General features: G+C 28.0%; 4 protein-coding genes across 5 annotated transcripts; 1 reads left to right on the top strand and 3 right to left on the bottom strand.

The window, feature by feature from the left end:
* Positions 1-2,295: 2,295 nt before the first annotated feature.
* LOC107162391 (elongin-C-like) lies at positions 2,296-3,420 on the bottom strand. Of its 2 annotated transcripts, none has more exons than XM_015509263.2 (3): positions 3,034-3,420; positions 2,783-2,964; positions 2,296-2,713 (listed from the first exon to the last, which is right to left on the bottom strand). In XM_015509263.2, the coding sequence occupies exons 1-3, from the start codon at positions 3,076-3,078 to the stop codon at positions 2,572-2,574; spliced, it is 369 nt and encodes a 122-aa protein (XP_015364749.1). In that variant the 5' UTR covers positions 3,079-3,420; the 3' UTR covers positions 2,296-2,571. The 2 variants fall into 2 exon arrangements, with proteins under 2 accessions (XP_015364749.1, XP_015364750.1); XM_015509264.2 differs by having other exon boundaries at positions 3,049-3,417.
* Positions 3,421-7,047: 3,627 nt separating this feature from the next.
* Positions 7,048-9,468, bottom strand: LOC107162387 (elongin-C). The gene is made up of 3 exons (XM_015509261.2): positions 9,064-9,468; positions 7,673-7,866; positions 7,048-7,582 (listed from the first exon to the last, which is right to left on the bottom strand). Exons 1-3 carry the CDS (start codon positions 9,091-9,093, stop codon positions 7,441-7,443), a joined length of 366 nt encoding a protein of 121 aa, XP_015364747.1. The 5' UTR covers positions 9,094-9,468; the 3' UTR covers positions 7,048-7,440.
* A 2,032-nt stretch (positions 9,469-11,500) lies between these two features.
* Positions 11,501-19,805, top strand: LOC107162401 (threonylcarbamoyladenosine tRNA methylthiotransferase). The gene is made up of 10 exons (XM_015509280.2): positions 11,501-11,719; positions 12,000-12,222; positions 12,296-12,635; positions 12,692-12,922; positions 12,979-13,167; positions 13,236-13,438; positions 13,497-13,642; positions 13,710-13,890; positions 13,946-14,092; positions 14,251-19,805. Exons 3-10 carry the CDS (start codon positions 12,374-12,376, stop codon positions 14,458-14,460), a joined length of 1,569 nt encoding a protein of 522 aa, XP_015364766.1. The 5' UTR covers positions 11,501-11,719; positions 12,000-12,222; positions 12,296-12,373; the 3' UTR covers positions 14,461-19,805.
* On the bottom strand, positions 14,390-19,747 carry Tcs3 (Probable tRNA N6-adenosine threonylcarbamoyltransferase Tcs3). The gene is made up of 7 exons (XM_015509282.2): positions 19,608-19,747; positions 19,318-19,539; positions 19,018-19,237; positions 18,774-18,952; positions 15,978-16,110; positions 14,627-14,725; positions 14,390-14,545 (listed from the first exon to the last, which is right to left on the bottom strand). Exons 1-7 carry the CDS (start codon positions 19,720-19,722, stop codon positions 14,506-14,508), a joined length of 1,008 nt encoding a protein of 335 aa, XP_015364768.1. The 5' UTR covers positions 19,723-19,747; the 3' UTR covers positions 14,390-14,505.
* Positions 19,806-20,005: the final 200 nt, after the last annotated feature.

Genomic DNA, 20,005 nt, shown 5'->3' with positions numbered 1-20,005 from the left:
TTAAATTCATACTCATATTTTTTATGTTTTTGTACTTCATAACATTGATATTAGCACTAATATGGCAATTGGTGAAACCCGAAATCTTGCAGTATTTGGAGGCCAGTAGACAAAGTAACCATTTCAACCATGAATGTCAATGTGTCGAACAAACGGAAACTATAAACGTATAACAATCATGCATTCACGGTGATCATGATTGAAAAATTACTACCCATATTCGTATGAAAATTTAAATATATTGTGTCGTGTATTTTAGGTATGAACAGTGTTTTACTTCTGCCTACTATATTGTAATACTTAATTCATGCATGCAATACTTATTCAATAAAAAAATAATGTAAATCAAATTAATATGTTATTTATTTAATTTTTTATTTATTATAATCACAGTTAAGGCTTTGTTGTTTACTTACAAAAGTGTACCTACCTACAATATTAAAGAGGCAAATGTTAAGTATTGTAACAACAGTATTTTATGATTACCCATGTCGGTAATTATAATCAATATTGAACGCAGCTAAGTCACTCTGGTCTATATGGAGTTTATACCCTATACAATATTTTAGATAGCTATCTTAAATTGTTATAAATGGATATTTCATATACCTATTGTTCTTATCTTTTTACTAAAGGCTCTGCCTTAAAGCAAAAGTTGACTCCTATTATTTCTCTTTGGTGCTGGTCTTTATATGTGGGTATGTTAGCATTCAGTCATTTCTACCATTGAACCATCTCTCCTATAAATCTCTTACTCGGTTTTCTCCTTCCTTTCAAACAATGATTCTTCATTCCAATATGCTTGTCTAGAAGGAATCTTATCTTATGAGGTGTCTCCTATTCCAAAATTTTAGTGATCTTCGATATACATGAATTCTTTTCTCTCCTACCATTTCTAGAATTTCTGCATTGCTTTTCCTTGCAGCCCAGCTAATATGGAGTAAGTAGTCTTCTCCAGAGTTATAACTAACCATTTTACAAACTTTTTTTGTCTTGCACTTGAGTCCAAGTTTCGCAAACTACAACAAAATACTAATAAATGGTAGATATCTTTTTTGCAGATAGCTGACTCCATAAACAACAGTATTTTAATAGAAATTTAGGTATTTTTATTCACAACCATATTATATCCATTAAAATATAAACAGAGTTGAAATTTTGATATAAATTATTGAATTTATTTTAAATTAGATAGCTAGTTACACAATAAATCCAATTTTATTATTTAATTGTTATTAATAAAAATACCCAAGATAACACAGGTCATCGCAAAACAAATATTATTTTACTGAGTAGACTTAATTCTAATGATTGAAAGATAAAGAGAATTAAGAGAGTACTATTTGCTAGTAAACAAAATTATTAGGAAAAAGAGTATGTGCATTTCTATAGTTAACAATTTGTTTTGTAGATTTGCTTTTATGATGAAGTCGATGGTGACTGTGAGAGACAATATTCTGTGATCAAGAGATTCTAATAGCTTTTCTTATTTCAAGAAGTTTAGCATTAGTTCCGAGTGTAGGTATGACATTTCTTCATTATATGTTTGATTGAAAGAAGGATGTCACATGATGAACAACTTCAATCGGCATCTCCAACTTCAATGTTTAGGGGAGTAGTCATTTTTAATTTTTATTCATTAGGCGATGTGATTTGTGAGTGATTTTCATTATACTTCGTAGCAAAAACAAAATTGTTACAGATTCGCTCGATAGTATCATTTTTGTTCATCAAAAAATTAAGTACAAATAGTCTTTACTTTATGATCGTTTTTGAATATTATTGGTAATTAAAAAAAATATTAAAAAATCATTATTTGTTAGTTATTGCACATCATTTACAAGACCAAATTAAATTATTTAATGCTAAAAAATGAAATTTTTGCACATTATTTATAAGAAATATTCAAGTCCATACACCACTTATACTGCTATTATTACATAATATCATAAAAAAATTAACAAATTAAAAATACCAGGTATTTTTTTTGATGATTAGGTCTTAGGTTCTCTATTTTTTTTTTTTTTTTATGTTTACCTACTTGATATAATATGCTAAATTATTTAACTTCTTGAAAATCTAGATTCAAATAACAAATATTATTAATTTAAAACAAAAAACTTAAGGACTTGTCACCATTTATGAAATACACAAAATAAAGCCTTAAATTGGAAAAGTTACTGTTTTGTTCATATATCTGAATTAAAATTCAGCAACATCTTAAATTAAAATGTATTAATATGACATAATTTAAATGGTGTACTTAAGATAGGAATTAAATAATAAATCAAGTAATAGAATTAAACTCATTTGTATTATGATATATAAAAAAAACATTTTGAAAAAGTATTTTAAAACTAAACTTGAGCTATATTTTATAATGCTATAATTACAATACTATAATATTATAATTTTATGTGGTTGTTACTTTTATTATTTAGTAGAAAAATTGTTTATAAAGGTAAGAATGAAGGATAGACTAGATGATAGTTATATAAACTTAAAGTTGAAATCTTATTATTTTTGAAATACAAATAAGTAATAATCTTTTGATATGGGCAGTAAACACACTCAACAGTCTAAAAAGTTGGCGGCCATCAGTAGTTCCAAAGCGATTTGTGGCTTGATGGTGAACTCTGGTATTTCTGTAGAGCTATTTGAATAACGAGCTTTGTATGTCAAGTACATACAGACATTATGCAACACGTGTGAGCTAAACAAGAGGAAATCATAATATCAACACTTCTGGTATTGTCTGTCCAACAATATTGTTATTGCTTACGGTATCTCCCTAAAGTGGATTTTATTTGTTTCATTTTCTGAAAACTGACCAGGACCACTCAACATGGCTCTGATCGTGCCAGACATCAAAGCATATTCTCGCTTGACGATGAATTCGTGCCCATCACTCGAGATAAGTTTGATGTACAAAGCTTCTGGACCGTCGCAACTGCAGTACCCATTCTAAATTACAAATATATCTTAAATAAGTTTACAGTATAATTTAGCAAATACATTTTTAATATATTTTACAATTCTATTAGGTACCTCATCCTCTTGAACCTCGTCGACGATCATGTTTTTCGATCAAAACTCGGGACCGTTTGATGATCAAAAGACCAAAACTCGAGGTGAAATATTCCGGCCAATAACGAGAACAATTATAATATTATTATTGACAGGCAATATCACTGGTGGCTGGACAGTTTTCACTTTACGGGGGACACTCACTACTTCACTAGCGTCTAACACGTCTAGTTCAGCTGTTGCTCAAATGCCCATATGCTATAATTGGCGCATGATAAATAAATACATTTAATTTATCATGAATTGGCGCTAGTGCTATGGAAAATTAGAAAATAGAATACAAACATTACAAACAGAACAACGCAACCCGCCAACCCGGTGATGATAACGTGCTACAAGCTACAACATCACAAAATCACGGTTGTAGATGGTTGTTGATGTATTATCTACAACGCTACAACCGTGGTCCAAATATCAGGCATCAGTAAATCAGACACCGCCTTACCACGCTATCAGTATAGTAGTATTTTTGGTTTATATTTATTGTTTTTGAAATTAAAATTAGCTAATTGACCAATTAATTAAGACTCAATTATTTAAAAACAGTATTTTGATTATCACGAAAGAGTGTAATATTACTAATAGGGCCCGTATTTATATGCAAAAAAATTTATAAAATATGCAGATTTATATCATAAATATGCAAAATGATTTTTTTTACAAATTAAGTGAAATTAACAATATATTTATATATTATGTATAAAAATGACGGAACAAATGCACTTTACCACGCACCTCACTAATTTCGATTTAAAAAAAACAACGTGTTTTTCAACGCTGATTTCGAAACTGCAAAAATATGCAAAAAAAAAAATAATAACCCTAGGCTCTACAGTCTACACATAACGAAACGTCGATATTTATAATCAAATATCAAAATTATTCAACGACAATTGTACAAGAATATGCATTTTCATATAAATCCAGCCCCTAATTATTACATTTACACAAAAACTATACCTATGAAATAAAACAAAAATTAGTGCCAAATAAAATTCACTAAAGGCGCCACAGAGGGTAGTTACGGCACAGATCAATAATAATTAAAATATAGGGGTAATGACGATAACTTTTGACCTTTTTATAAAAAATTAAAGAATTTTCTATGATCCAAACAATTGTCATTACACTTCGGTACCCTAAAATTTAGAGAGATTACACCTATACTTAAATATATTCACAATGTATCAATAACATTGAATAAAATACAAGATAGAATTAAAAATTCTTTAGAAGTTGATTTTATTAAAGATGAACAACTGATATAAGAATAAAAATAAAATATTTTTGACAAATGACTAAATAATAAGGTAATATATTCAGTATTATATTGATGTATATGCAATGCAGAGGCGTCATTTGGGGGTGGCAGGGTGCACGGTTGCACCCCTTACTTTTAGAATGTTACAATATTGGCCTGCGCCTTGCTGATGCCTAAAATAATGCACGAGCCACGGATGCACAATTATTTATATGATTAAAATCAAATTGTAATAACCGGTCTATAATGTATGGAAATAATTGAATGCAGGATAATATACATAATACGTATGTATATCTATTTTTATATGGCCTGGTGAAATACTGAAATTTCAAAATGGCCTGCTTGAAACTTCACACACCCGAAAAAAAAACCTGAAATGACGCCCCTGATGCAATGTCCACATCAAACAATCTGTAGGTAATATAACAGATTATTATTAAGAATTTGATTGATAGAGATGAAATAATAAAAAATAGAATATTTTACATCTTTAACATTCAGTAGCACTAATTATATTTGTATTTATTTCTAACATGACTTATGCCATTGTGTTTATTTTGCTTTAATAATGACAATGATCATCAATATGCACCATTCCATAATAAAATATAAACACAATTAAAATGATAATCATTTACGTCTAATTTTTAGGGTAATACCGGATCACAGACTTATACTTAATCATTATTTAGGGTCTACACATTGTAAGATGGAGATAACAACAAAACTTAATTTTTCATAGCAGATGGGATCTAAATTATTTCTAATCAGTCATTGCTTGCATGTTAGAATTCTCATGTATTTTTTTAAATTTCGAATTACTGGAACTTAATAATTATTTGCAAGTCCATAATTCATATAGCTTTAATAGTTTAGGCTCCATGTTGATCAGTTAGTTAACCAGTTGGTACATGCTTGATTGTATGTATTGATACTTTATTGTTTGTTTAAGTAAACATATTGGTTCTGAAGTCAACTAGTGTTACGTGAATTCTGCTATATACAAGTATTAGTAATAGTGACAGGGTAAGAAAGTAACAGACATTTTAAAGGTCAGTGATAACATTATAATTATGGCTGTATAAATAAAAAAAAACATTTTAAATGTTATATTATTTATTATAGATTATACTAAATTAATTCATTCCTAAATCATAAATAATTACTTTTACGACAATATAATATTACCAGGTCAGCTCATGAGCAATAACGTTTAAATTCTATAATTAATTGGCTTCAGCAAGGTATGAATATAACTTCATGGTATGTAAAATTATGTTAGTATTTAGAATGTACATATATGCTATAATATAGTAAAAATTAAACCTAATTCATTTCTAAATTATTGAATAAATAATATAATATAATACATTAACAACTAACATGTATTATTTAAAATTTAACTTTCCATTCATTTTAAGATTTAAAATATCAACAAAAGGTATTTATATTAATTAAGTACTAATTGTTATTACTAGGGCTTGGATTTATAATATGTGAATAAAAGTTTTTACTTTGACTAAATAATTTGATTTAGACAAGTGATAGATTTGTTTCCATTGATTTATAATAAAATGAGCAGCTTGATATCACATATTTTTACATATTATATAACAATAATTCCATTTTCCCAACATAGTCACATGTTGATAATATACCATTATATACTTTTGAATTCCAAAAGTATGTGAACAAAATGATACTAGTCATTATATCTAATTTATGGATTATGCTCAATATAAAAAGTATATATATATCATTGCTAGGTCCCAGAACTTGATGCATTTGCATCTTTTTTTCTAAATTTCTAATGCTTATATACGAGGCTCGTCTTTACGGAAATTTGATTCATGGAATATAGAATTTAATGGTACAATTTTTATTTTGCATTTTTTAGGAAATTTATTGCTTTACAGTCATTTTTTAGTATTTTTGGTGCATTTTATTAATTTTTGTACTTTTTTTACAGTTATTTGCATTTTTCTAGTTGAATGTTACACTTTATCGTAACACATATTCAGTTTCCGTTACCTTGTCGATTATCAACGTTCATTATCTTCATCGTTTGTTGTCGCAATCTATGATTATTTAATTAACTATTGGCAGATACTATGTTAGGCCTGGTGCACACGTGTGTTATCGCTGATCTGTTTTATTTGAAAATATTAAGCACACTTTAATCGTTCAGTATAACACATTTATTGTTTAAAGGTAAAAACATAAATTAAATTTTAATTGTTTAATTAATAAAAGCATATTTAATGTATAAAAATAAAATTAATAATAATTATAAATTTATAAGAACCATTATGTAAAATTATAATTTTGTAAAACAAAATTTTTAAAATTATTTATACAATAATTTTTATTTTTTAAATTATAAAGAAATTTTTGTTTTTTGTGGTCGTTTTTTTAAGTTATTTTTTAATGTTTATAAGTCATAATATTTTTTTAAGTGCATTTTTTTAAAGATTTTTAGGTCATCAAGTTCCGGGCACTAATCATTACTAAATACCTACTATATACCTGTTACCTTATTAATAACATTTTGAAATTTGATAAATTTTTCAATTATTTTTTTTTTAAGTATAATATTTTAGTGCTTAAAAATATAATATATTTAAAATTGGTGATTAAAGAAGTTGTTTTTTGTATTATGTAGAGTATTTATTTATGTGGCACACTTAAATATCAAATTAATGTCATACTAAATTTATTTGTCAGTAAATAAATGTATAAAGTTCATTATAGATAACTAAATTATTAAAAAAAAACAACAAAATTTAATATAGCTATAAATATTCATAAATATATATATATATTAATACAAAAAGTATAGTAATAATGAAATTGTCGAACAAAAAAAAATAATAATAAAGAAACCAATTAGAAAACATTAGTTTATGTAAATCTGTGCCCACATATTATATAGTTACATTAAATAATATTGACTATAAATTATTATTTACCATTCCAATTATATTTAAAGTATCAAGATAATGGATACAAGAATGTTTAAAAAATTTAGATTAAGAATTTAAATTCTGAAATTTTAATAGTTTGTAAATATCTGTTTTTATTACTCAACATTAACAATCCAAAAAATTGGCTGCCATCAGAAGTTCCAAAGCGATTTGTGGTGGAATAGGGAACTCTGGAATCTCGGTTGAGCTGTTTGTATAACGAGCTTTATATGTGAAGTACATACAAACCTTTTGTAAAACGTGAGAACTAAAGATAAAAAAAAAATAATTGTTTAGACTTGTTTTAAAAAGTACTCTATTACACATTTATATAGTGGTCAACGCCACTGCCACTTACGGTATTTCCCTGAAATGGATTTCGTTTGTTTCGTTTTCTGAAAACTGGCCAGGCCCACTCAACATGGCTTTTATGGTGCCCGACATCAAAGCATGCTCCCGTTTAACAATAAACTCATGCCCATCACTTGAGATCAGTTTGACATACATGGCATCTGGACCCTCACAGCTACCGTATGCCGAATTCTCCTCATCCTAAACACAAACAAGCATCATTACATTTAATTTGGTCATAGTTACCACCATTAAAATATTTATATTTCATCGTTATAATTAGGGCTGGGATTTCGATGCACTTAGCATTGTTTTTCAAAGCTTACTGTGCAATGCTCATCTTGTCACAAATTTGTTTTATGTACATTTGAATAAGAATAAGAAAGTTTATTTTGCATTTTTTGGCATTTTTTAGTTTTTAGGTCATTTTCTTAATTTTTTAGGGCATTTTAGAGTTTTTGGAGCATTTTTTGAGTTTTTGGAAACCAAGTGCATGAATTTGAAATTTTATTTTAAGATTTTTACACCAACATGGTTTTTAAATAAATATAACAGATTATAAGTAGGTACTCGTAATTAGTATTATATTATCGGTTTGTCGCCATTATCGGAGTATTATCGAGTAACCTCTACCCGCATTTCCTGTTAAATAATCTTAAATCGGTAAAATCGACGTCCGATGATATCGTTCGACGTTCAGTACGAGTTTTGTCGTGGTTAACACCGTTTTATTACTCAGGTTAATTTTTTTTGGTAATTTAATATAAAAATGCCAAAAGTAAAATGTAAAAATTTTAGTTCATAAAAGCAATTTTTAAGGGCATTTTCGGTTTTTTTTAGGGCATTATTTAGAGTTTTTAGGTCATAAAAGCATTTTTTTTAGGACATTTTTCGGGGGTTTTTAGGGCATAAAAGCATTTTTTTTAGGACATTTTTCGGGGGTTTTTAGGGCATTAAAATCCCAGCCCTAGTTATAATATACATAAATCCCAGACATGTGTGAAATCTTACATTTATCCTGAACCTGTATTATCATAGTCATACCTTATAGGTATGTGTATAACTATTTATGATTACTCAACTAAATTTATAATATCAATCCTTCAGCCTACTACACATGTTAACACTTCTAAACTAGTCTCATTTCAACGATTGCTCAGTGTATTTTATTGCTAATTGCTTCCAGGTCAGCAGGGTATAGTGAAATAAATGATATTAATATCTAATTTCAATTGATATAACTAAGAGTATTGTCTAACATTGGTAACATCAAAATCCTCTCACATTCGCCATTTTTGTATTAATCTATCAATGGTACATAATACGAGAGATATATGTTTTAATAGGTACTATTAAGTAAAAGTCACTTTGTCGGACATTATCAATTATGATTGTTACCTGACCGTCTTCCACCATGTCGACACTCATGTTTTCACACGTGTGATCAATGACGTTCACGGACAGGAAGGACACAGACGACGAAATAAACGGTTGATATCAAGTCCAGACGGCCGAGTTGGGGGCGGACGAAGTGTAATTGCGACCCGATCGACACTAAAAGCCTCCAAGAGTGGTTACTGCCGTTACTGGTTATGACTTATGACCGAGGCCAGTGAGAAAGTCAATCGTTGTATCGTACATTCGTACACTATATAGAGGGGCATAATATTTTGATATCTCTAAACTAGATTCTCATTTCTTGATATGCCGCGGGCCGCGGTGGCGTTATCAAACTTAAATTCGTCGTCGACAACAACGCGATTATAAATAAACAAAATAATATGGTTACACAACAATCCTGCATGTTATAGACTTATAATGACGTCAAAATCTCAAAATGTTATCATGTTCTCATTAAATTACTCAACAACCATGGCTAATAGGATGTAGCCATGACAAAAACAAGCTCATTTCTGGCATAGAACAATGCTAGCGCTTCCAGAATCCAGAGGACTCGGTAGTGTACTATTAAGTATTAATAATAGTATTCATTTAATAGTTAATACTATTATAGTATTATCACAGAATAGATAAATAAATAAGTAAATAAATCTATTCTGTGGTATTATACTTATACCTGGCGTTACATCATGAACAATCAAATACATTCAATTTTATTTATTTTGTGATATGAGTTATGACTACAGCCATGACAAAATATAAGATACTGTATGAGGCTTAAAAATTTTGCTTAAAACATAATAACCCTCAAAACGTCAAAACTAAATTTCTAAGTTCTAACTACTCCACTGTATTGCAACTAGGGTGACCATATTTAAAAAAATAAAATACAGGACAAAAATGTATAATAATGTAATAAATAAACTAAGTATTTATTATTATTATTATTTAATCAGGTATATTATGGTAACAACAAAAAACCCAAAAATTCAAAAATACAATATACAACTAAAAATTATAGACTCTTATATTATTATATTCTATTATGACGTTCAAAAATAAAGTAAAAAAACGATTTAAAAAAAAAATTTAAAAATTATAAATTAACAGTATGTAAGGCAAAAAACGGGATTAATATGGGACAGACTAAAAAATTACGGGACAAAAAGCCTGCTGACTTCCCGAGAGATGTTTGTCAAGACAACAGGATACAGGAACAAAATAAAGGACAATCCTTTATAAAAGTACAGGACGTATGGGTATGGTCATCCTAAACTATAGTATCTATAGGCTATAATAGATCATCAGGGGTATAATACTATAATATTACAACATTAACTTTGTTTTTAAAATGAAGGCCTTTTTTTCCGTTGAAAATCACTACATGGGAGCCGTAGGTACTGTTTTCACATTGCTTAGTCCCGCATTTCATATTGCTTAGTCGCCCCACCCCCCCTAAAATAAAACGATGGCCTCTCTAAATGTTTGACAACACCTCCGCCTATTAATGGAGAAAATTAATTTTTTTTGGTTAATTACCAAGACAAAAACTCTATCATTTGTTTTTATTTAACATTAGTTTCGTTATGATAAAATAGGAATACTACGAAATATGAATGCTATACAACCGAGCAAATATTCAGTATCATTATTACATTATTACCTCTGTACTAATTGATTATGTTTAAAGACAAAATATTTAAATTAATAAAATTTGTACCATACACCATACTGTACGAGCGACTTTTTTTTTCATGTGAGACCCCTTTTTAAAATTTCCTGCTAGGCCAAAAATGGCCTATCCACCCATGACCGTACACCTATTTTAAATGTTTGAAATATATTTTAAAATTCAATGAATATTTCTAATTTTATGTATCATGTATCTGAATTCAACAATTCAACTGGGTAAGAAAATAAGCTCTATTTAAAAATAAAATTTAATTTTTAAATTTCTAATATTTCTCCTTAGAGATTTCTTGAATTTCTGAAGTTGTACATCACTACCACCAATGCAACTATACATAATTAAAAATTAGCAAGTATTTTTAAATTATTCCTTGATATTGATTATGTAAAATAAGAATTTATTACGTACTTAGCAGTGTCAAGAGTTTACATACGGTAATATAATCAAATAAAAATTATTTTTCATATAACAATAGCAGTGTTCATTGTGTTCAATGTAAAAACAAATAGCTACATTATAAAAATGACTGTACACATCAATAATTGGTAGCGACATCTGTCTGGGAACCGAGGAACTATAGAATTGCCTTATATTCCAGCATCCAGCATCAAAATAGACAAAATATAAATATTGTTGTGCCCGGAGCAAGAGATTACAAAGCCGCATCGCGTTATCTTTCTACATCGCGGGTACAATAATTATTAAAAGTTATATATTATTATTATTATTATCATCACAAAACATATCTTTATTATTGTTTATTATTACCAAATACCAAAACTGTAGTTACAGATTTTTGTGATATTACGTAAATATATGCATATACATATATACATATATGCGTATATTAATATTATTGATTATTAATAGACGGCACGATGTAGAAATAGAAAAGATATTATATCGATAGGCGGTTGAGAGTTGAACCACAGACTGTGGTTGAACGATTTATTAAAACAAAAGGTATATATATATTTAAATCGTACGTATGAATGTATAGACAACAGTAGTTATTATTATGACTTGAATGTAATTTAATTTAATGTTATTATTTACTTTGAAATGTTATATTGTTGATGATTACGTGTTCGATTTAATGTATCAATATGCTTAATAATTCAAATTGCATACTTGCATATTGTGTTGCACTCGTGAACGGTTGCGAAAACGCGAAATGAAAATTTCTGTTTTGGACCGTTCACGACTGTAAAAAATCATAACATTTATATTGTGTATGCCGTAGTTGAGTTTAGTCGGCGAGTGCAAGACGAATGACATCGAATGAAATGTCGGACAAGAAATAATATCATGTACGAGTGATGTAGTTAGATTTATTCACATTGTACATGCCCATACACAGCTGTCATACGTTTTTGAATTAGTTTTTGAGTTCTCGACCATAATGAATCAAATCTTTACAAACCGTTATCAATTTTTATGTTTGACGAATTATAGAAAAAAATTAGGTACGCTATAAAAGTATAAATATGGGTACAAATTGTTTACCAAACGTGTTCAAAAACGATTTGTTTACTTTAGGTATAGGCATTGAGCGCATACTACAACCACCCATGCTATGTTATAAACTGAGTTATTGAATTGGCTCTTTGACAGTCAATGACAATGGATGATGTAGGTGACATCGAAGATTTGATTTTGTCTGTTGCCGATATTGCTGAAATTGGTAGAGTCAAACCTAAGAATATTGTATCTCTACGTCCAAAAGTTAAGGACAAACCAGTAAGGGAAACTGATCACCCCACATCCCAAGTCCCTGGCACCCAAACAATATTTATTAAGACTTGGGGATGTTCACACAACAGTTCAGATGGGGAATATATGGCAGGTCTTCTATCAAACTATGGATATAAAATAACTGGTAAGAATTAAAATTCTTGGTAACTATTTTTTGGTATTAATAATATCTGTTTTAAGAGGACAAAGCTATTGCTGATCTGTGGATACTAAATAGCTGTACAGTGAAAAATCCAGCTGAAGATCATTTTAGAAATGAAATTTCTACGGGTAAAAAAACTGGGAAATTTGTGGTAGTGGCTGGTTGTGTACCTCAGGGTGATCAAAAGTCTTCTTTTATTCAAAATCTGAGTGTTATTGGTGTTCAGCAAATAGACAGGGTAGTAGAAGTAGTAGAAGAAACATTAAAAGGTTTGTTCAACAATATTTCTTTTGCATGACACATTATTTTTACTTACTTTCAATAGGACATACTATTCGTTTGTTGGGTCAAAAAAAGATAAATGGAAAAAAAGATGGAGGTGCCAGATTACAGTTACCAAAAATGCGCAAAAATAAATTAATTGAAATTATTGCTATCAGCACTGGATGTTTGAATCAATGTACTTATTGTAAAACAAAACATGCAAGGGGAAACCTTGGTAGTTATCCTCCAGGTAAATTAGTTATATAGTAATATTCAATGATAGTTGTTAATTCTTATAACAACAGCAATATATTTTAGATGAAATTGTACAAAGAGCCATAGAATCATTTAATGAAGGTGCTGTGGAATTGTGGCTAACAAGTGAAGATACTGGTGCATATGGGTTGGACATACAAACAAATTTACCAGATCTTCTTTGGCGATTAGTGGCTATCATACCTGAAGGTTGTATGATGCGTATTGGTATGACTAATCCACCATACATACTCAATCATCTAGAGGTTCAGTAAAATCACACTTGACGTAAAGAGATAGGAAATTAATTATTTTTTTAAATAGGAAATAGCCAAGATTTTATCTCACCCTAGGGTATATTCATTTTTGCATGTGCCTGTACAATCTGGAAGTAATCAAGTACTAGCAGACATGAAGCGTGAATACTCAATCGAAGAATTTGAAACTGTCGTTAATTTTTTAAGACAAAAGTAAATTAAATTGTAGAAACCATTTGAATTGTATATTATAATTTATATGTTTAAATTATTTTACCAGAGTACCTGGTGTTTCTATTGCAACAGATATTATTTGCGGCTTTCCAACTGAAACAGATGAAGATTTTTCTGAGACAATGAGTGTTTGTGAAAAATATAAATTTCCTAGTTTGTTTATTAATCAATTTTACCCACGTAAAGGTACACCGGCTGCAAGAATGCCTAAAATTCCTACTGACATGGTAATCAATTATTTGTTTTTTCTCATACAAAATTACAACCAAATGTTATCCATAGGTTAAAATTCGAACAAAACGTCTGACTGAATTATTTCATTCCTATTCCACGTATGACCATAGAATTGGTGAAATACAAGATATTTTAATAACCGAAGAAGCCAAAAATGGTATTGAGTTGATTGGACACAATAAATATTATGAACAGGTTAGTTACAAAAATGAATCATTTAAAATCCTAATGTGGTGGAATATTTTAACTATCTAGTATATCTGATGTTGAGCTGAATCTATCTTATTTATTTAACTTTAATTTACTATTACAAATTGAGGATAAATCTTAAAATGTGAGCTTTTTTTTATTAGGTTTTGGTGAAAAAGGAACCAGAATTAATGGGGAAGTGTATTAAAGTAATTGTGAAGTCAGCAAAAAAACATTGTCTAATAGCTGAAATAGTGGATAAACCAAGAATTTCTAAGAATAACCTTAAAAAAATCAATGATATATACTCAATATGGCCTGTATTTGCTTTATTAGTTTGTGTTTTAGCAAGAATACTTTGGTTATTTGTATAACTTGAAAAATTATGTAGTGTATGTAAAAAAAGCTTTAACACATTTTCATGATCTCCATGTAACTTCAACTTCATCTGTCCTAAACCTAAGAAAAATTATTTATGATTATATTAAGACTATTTTAGAAATTAATAATTTATTTAATATTTTAATAATTAAATAATACCTCTGTGTACAAAATGTATCTTCCCATGTAGTCTTATATCCACTATTATGCATTAATGCTCCAGTATGAGCTATCATTACTCCATTGTCTATACAAAATCTATTATAAACAAACATTTAAAAACAATATATCAATATTGATTTTTAGATTCTAAATGAAACTAAAAATATGTTGGTTTAAAAATTTAAACGTATATATGTTCTTGACTGGAAGTTATAATTTTTGTAGTTATTCAGAAATATGTAGTTTCGATACTCAAATGAAAATTTAGAAATTATACACAAATAGTACTTTTCATGTATATTTATAATCCTATAAACACAGGAAATATAATATACATGGGTAGTACGTGTAAGTTATAACAAAGACAATTACTATAACTAGATGATTATTAAAAGATATACACTTAATATTAATACAATATTATAACTGCATATGTCTAGTATTAATTTACTAATTTTGATCATATGGCTAATGGTATACACATACTTGTGTTTTCTAACTACACAAAACCTTAACGTTTTCATTAAGGACATAGGTTAACAAAAAGACTTTAATTAGATAGTGTAATTTAAAAAAATTGTAGGAATTCTAGAAAAATAATTATGAAAACAGAAAAATTATTCCGTTATGTTATTTTTTTGAAATTCAAAAAGTGATAAATCTAGTCATCTGAAATAATAAACAATAATTATTTTCTGCAGTTTTACTTAACACAGTATAATCTTAAATCATAATATTAAAGAAGTCATAAAAATGTATTATCCTAAAACAAAATCATTCATGTTAGTGGTCAATTAAGCAAAGAAAATTTAAATCGTCCTCACATTTTAAGCAGTTTTTCATAAAATTTGTCACAGATTTTAATATTTTATACACTCATAACTCATCTAAAAATTCAAATAAAAAAAAAAAAATAAGAGAACACAGATGAGGTACCTACCTTAAGCCGTGGTCATACAATGATAGAATAATGCGATAGTTGCTGTCGTGAAAGAACTATCATGAATACATGACAATGTGAGTGAATAAGTGAATTAGATAGTGATGGTAAATCAACATCTCCTGATAGATGATTTCATAATAGAAACTATTGTGTAACCACAGCTTTAAAGTTAAAAAAAAGGTGTATAATTTTATTTTTTTTAACTTGAAAATTTAAATAAGATATGAATTTAACTGCATAACACTAATCAATTTTTAAAAAAATGTTCAAAAACCTTGAAGGATAATTTTATGAGCAATAATCATTTATAATATGTTTAAAGTCCATTTGTTTAAATATATAAATTATAAATATATAAAAATAATTATTTACTATGTCATAATTGATTATTATTCATTATCTAACCTTTCATCAGTAGCATATAATACTGCACCCCTTTCTTCACACATAATTTTCATCATTTCTTGTAATCTTTCATTACAACCAACACCCCCGACTATTAGTACTTCTTTTGACTGACAATGAGACATTGCTCTTTCTGAAAAAAAGTTTAAAAATTAAATTTTAAAATGCAGCTTAGTCTTTCTATGTTATTACTAATTATTTTTTACTCTTCAAAATAACGAAGCAATCAAAAGTTTGATTAAATATTTTAAAATATTATTTAAAAAAAAAAAAAACTCAAACCCTAACTTCTTGTCAGGTGGCACTGCTGGGAGCCTTCCTTCTCTGTAATTAATGTTATTTATTTTTTATTTTTAAGTCACCACACTTACTTATTATGCACTGTATGTATAGATTGTAAATAAACTTTTATCTTCAATAAAAAAAAAATAAAAAAATATATTATTTTGAATAAACACAAAAATTGAATTAAATGTGAAATTATGTGGCTGCACATTGAAAATAATTTTTAAAGAGTTAAATAACGGTTTTGATAGAAACTGTAAATTTAAGATAAAATATAAAAAATTAATATCAAAAATCTAAAAGGTAAATAGTGTGTAAGTAATTGTTTTTGATTAAAGCTTCATAGAATAATGATTTACTTATTTAATCAAGTAACATTGGCTAGTAGCTTTGTGCCATTTAGTATGATCTTAAACTTGTAATTGCTAATGAGTTATAAATTGTATGTGCTGTATTCTTATTATCTTATTCAGGTGCATAATAAGTAGCTATGTTATAGTATATAACCAATTTTATTAAAATGATAAATTTTAAATAACTATATTATGTATATATAGTGATGTAAATAAGGGAAGAGGGGTCCAGGGGTACTGGATCCCCCCTCTAGAACCTCATACATATTTGCAGAATCCGATTTAAGTAAAGACTAAATGGATTGGCCATGTTAAACATTCACAAGGAAGTTGAATACTTCATAATATGTAGTGCTAAATATAATATATATAAATGATATTCATAGGCAGTGTGGGCACCGACCTCCCCAGTGACTTGATTCTTGGCCTTTTGGCGTATAATCTACCGTGGTTGAAATAACCATATATAATAGTTATATATAATTTCCATCCAAAAAAAAAGTCACAAATATAGATTATAAAATACAGATCGTTGTAGTAAGTAAAAATTTTAATTTTATAAATGGCCTACTCAGCCATGGAGATCTGGACACGTCTATGATATTACAATATTGTTACATAAGACTAGACTATACAATCATATATTTAGTCCCTCCGAAAACTTCATGAGGGGACGTATCTATTAAAAGATATCATTATATTAGTTATGTATAAACTGAGGAACCCCCTCCCCCCCAGAAAAATAAAAAATATGCCACTGCTTATATGATTTTTCACATTTTTAACACCTTAAAACAATAAATAACATTATTGTACAGTAGCAACGGAACTAACAGCCGTAATTGTTTATTATATAATAATATATAATCAATATTATTGAGGAATATATTCAATAAAGCAATACAGGTCTAATAAAGATTAATTGGTAAGTTGGAATATTTGAATTTGAATTAAAATTAATTCTTATCATTTTATGATTTCAAAACCATATAGTTTGTGTGATTTCAGATTTATACTACTTAAAATTAAAAAAATACTGAGCCAAAGCTACCATAATATATAAATACCAAGTAGGTTACCTAGTAGGTTACTGTAATGGATGGAATTAAATTTGAATTCAATGATATTATATCATTGTATATGAAAAATGATTCTGAGCAGAGACGGTTTATCTGTCTAGGATATATTATAGATTATCAAAAATTTTCAAATCTTAGATTTAAAAAGACAAATTTTTATGAATTTTTAGCTTAAAAATTGCAAATTTTTGTGATTTTTACGTATGTTGTCAAAATTCAAACTTTGAATGTTTATAAAAAAAAATGTGACTATGGGAGCAAGTTTAGAGGGAGAAAAAGTGTTAACAGAATAAAAAATAAAAAGCAATTAACATAACTGTAAAACCAATACATTCCTCGCTCTGCTCAGAATCTAAAATTAAATATATATGATTGTATTTATTGTTATTGTAGTATTAAAATAGTAAAATATACACATTGTATCGATCTTACAAAAGAATTATATTTTGTGAAAATTTTCATTAAAAAGACACATTGTCTCTATCTTACAAATATATAACATGATCAATTGTAAGTTCTACATAACCCCTTTAATTCAGTTTTGATTAATACTAATGTAAATTAACATATCAAATTTAAAAGTAAAAATAATATGTAGAATATCAAAATTTTTTTTTTTTATATAATTTTAAAGTGAGATATGGAGCAATGAAAATTTCAAAATTGTAATACTTGGTAATTTTTGTACAGTTACATATTTGTACAGTATTATAAAATATTCATAACTAGATTTAAAATTATAATAAAAAATAAAAACATATGACATTTACTATATAATATTTCTGATAATATCATTTTTTTAAATTTAATACTAGGTAGGCAGACCAAATCATTCCAATATCACAGATTAAATAAAACTCATTTAATCTGTATTAATATTATACATAATACAGTTAAATGGATTATTTAAAACGTACAATTTTCTTTATTATTTGCTAGTTTGTCATTGGACACAAATACACAATGTGTCTTCATAGTGAAAAATTTAAACAGAATGGGTACCAGCCACCAGGACATTGGGTGGTAATAAATTATCAGTGATCAAATGAATTACTAAAGATAATTATAATTGTATTTACCTGTTGTTTCTATTAGCATTGCAAAAATAGTTTCTTGAAGTGAAAAACACAAATCTTCAGGAGTATATTCACCAGATGACAACAATGATGGTGCTTTTTCTTCAATATAGGATAGTATACCAGAGAACGAAACATCCATACCTTTAACCACATAAGGTAATTTAAGATATTTTTTTCCACTAAAAATGTTAATACATTATTTAATAGAAATTTAAAATTTTTAATTTAACATATAATTTATTACTTTTTAGCCATTTGTTCAATATTATAACCAGGACTAGGGTCATTGGATAATTTTAAAACTCTCGCAAATCGATCTAAGCAATTTCCAACTGCAATATCTATTGTTTCACCAAATATTCTATAATATCTCCCAGAATAAGCTATGACTTGAGTATTTCCTCCACTAACATATAAAACAGTAGGGTTGTCACTACCAGTTATTAAACGACCCATTTCTATATCTGATCATGATTATTAAGGTTGGATTTAAATAATAACTAATAAGTAATAACTAAAAACATCAAATGCCTTAAAAGGATACGTGCAATACAATGGTTAACAGGTATTAAAGGTTTGTTCCAAAGTTGAGCAAGGGTGCGTGCTACAGCAGCAACACTAGTTAAGGAACTACCAATTCCAGGACCTTTTGTAAAACATACAATATCAATCTGTTCTAGTAGTACGCCAGATGTTTTGATTGTTTCTTCTAATAACAATACAATATTATCCTGGTGATGTTTTGCAGTTTCTCGAGGTAAAAATCCTAAAATCAAAACAATATTGGTTTTTTACAAATATAGGTAATAATTAAAAAGGAGGAAAAACAAATACCTTCACCAGGCGGTGTTATGTATGTTCTTCTACAATTCGCTAGCACCTCACCATCTTTAACAATTCCAATACCTAGTTTATTTGCACTTCCTTCGAATCCTATGCTAATAACCATTGTTAAGAAATAAACTTATTTCACTAGTGGTTTATGCTTGAAAATTCGATTTCCAAATTCATCAAATTCATGTTGGAGCCAAATGACTTATCGGTTATCACTTTTAACAGTTAGTTTTAACTCCGGCCCATAAAACACGAAGCCATGAGGTATTTGTATTTCTGTGGTGGTATACAAACTTTTTTTTTATAGTATCACAGAATTCAGTATCACGGCCATAGATAATACTTATCATAAATCGTGGGTGGTGGTATTTAAAGTACATAAAAACTATACACTATAT

Source organism: Diuraphis noxia, unplaced genomic scaffold (genome assembly GCF_037042655.1).
Source record: "Diuraphis noxia isolate RWA-SAM2 unplaced genomic scaffold, SU_Dnox_SAM2 contig0005, whole genome shotgun sequence".
NCBI classification, from domain to species: domain Eukaryota; kingdom Metazoa; phylum Arthropoda; class Insecta; order Hemiptera; family Aphididae; genus Diuraphis; species Diuraphis noxia.
This window is presented reverse-complemented; position numbering and strand designations above follow the sequence as displayed.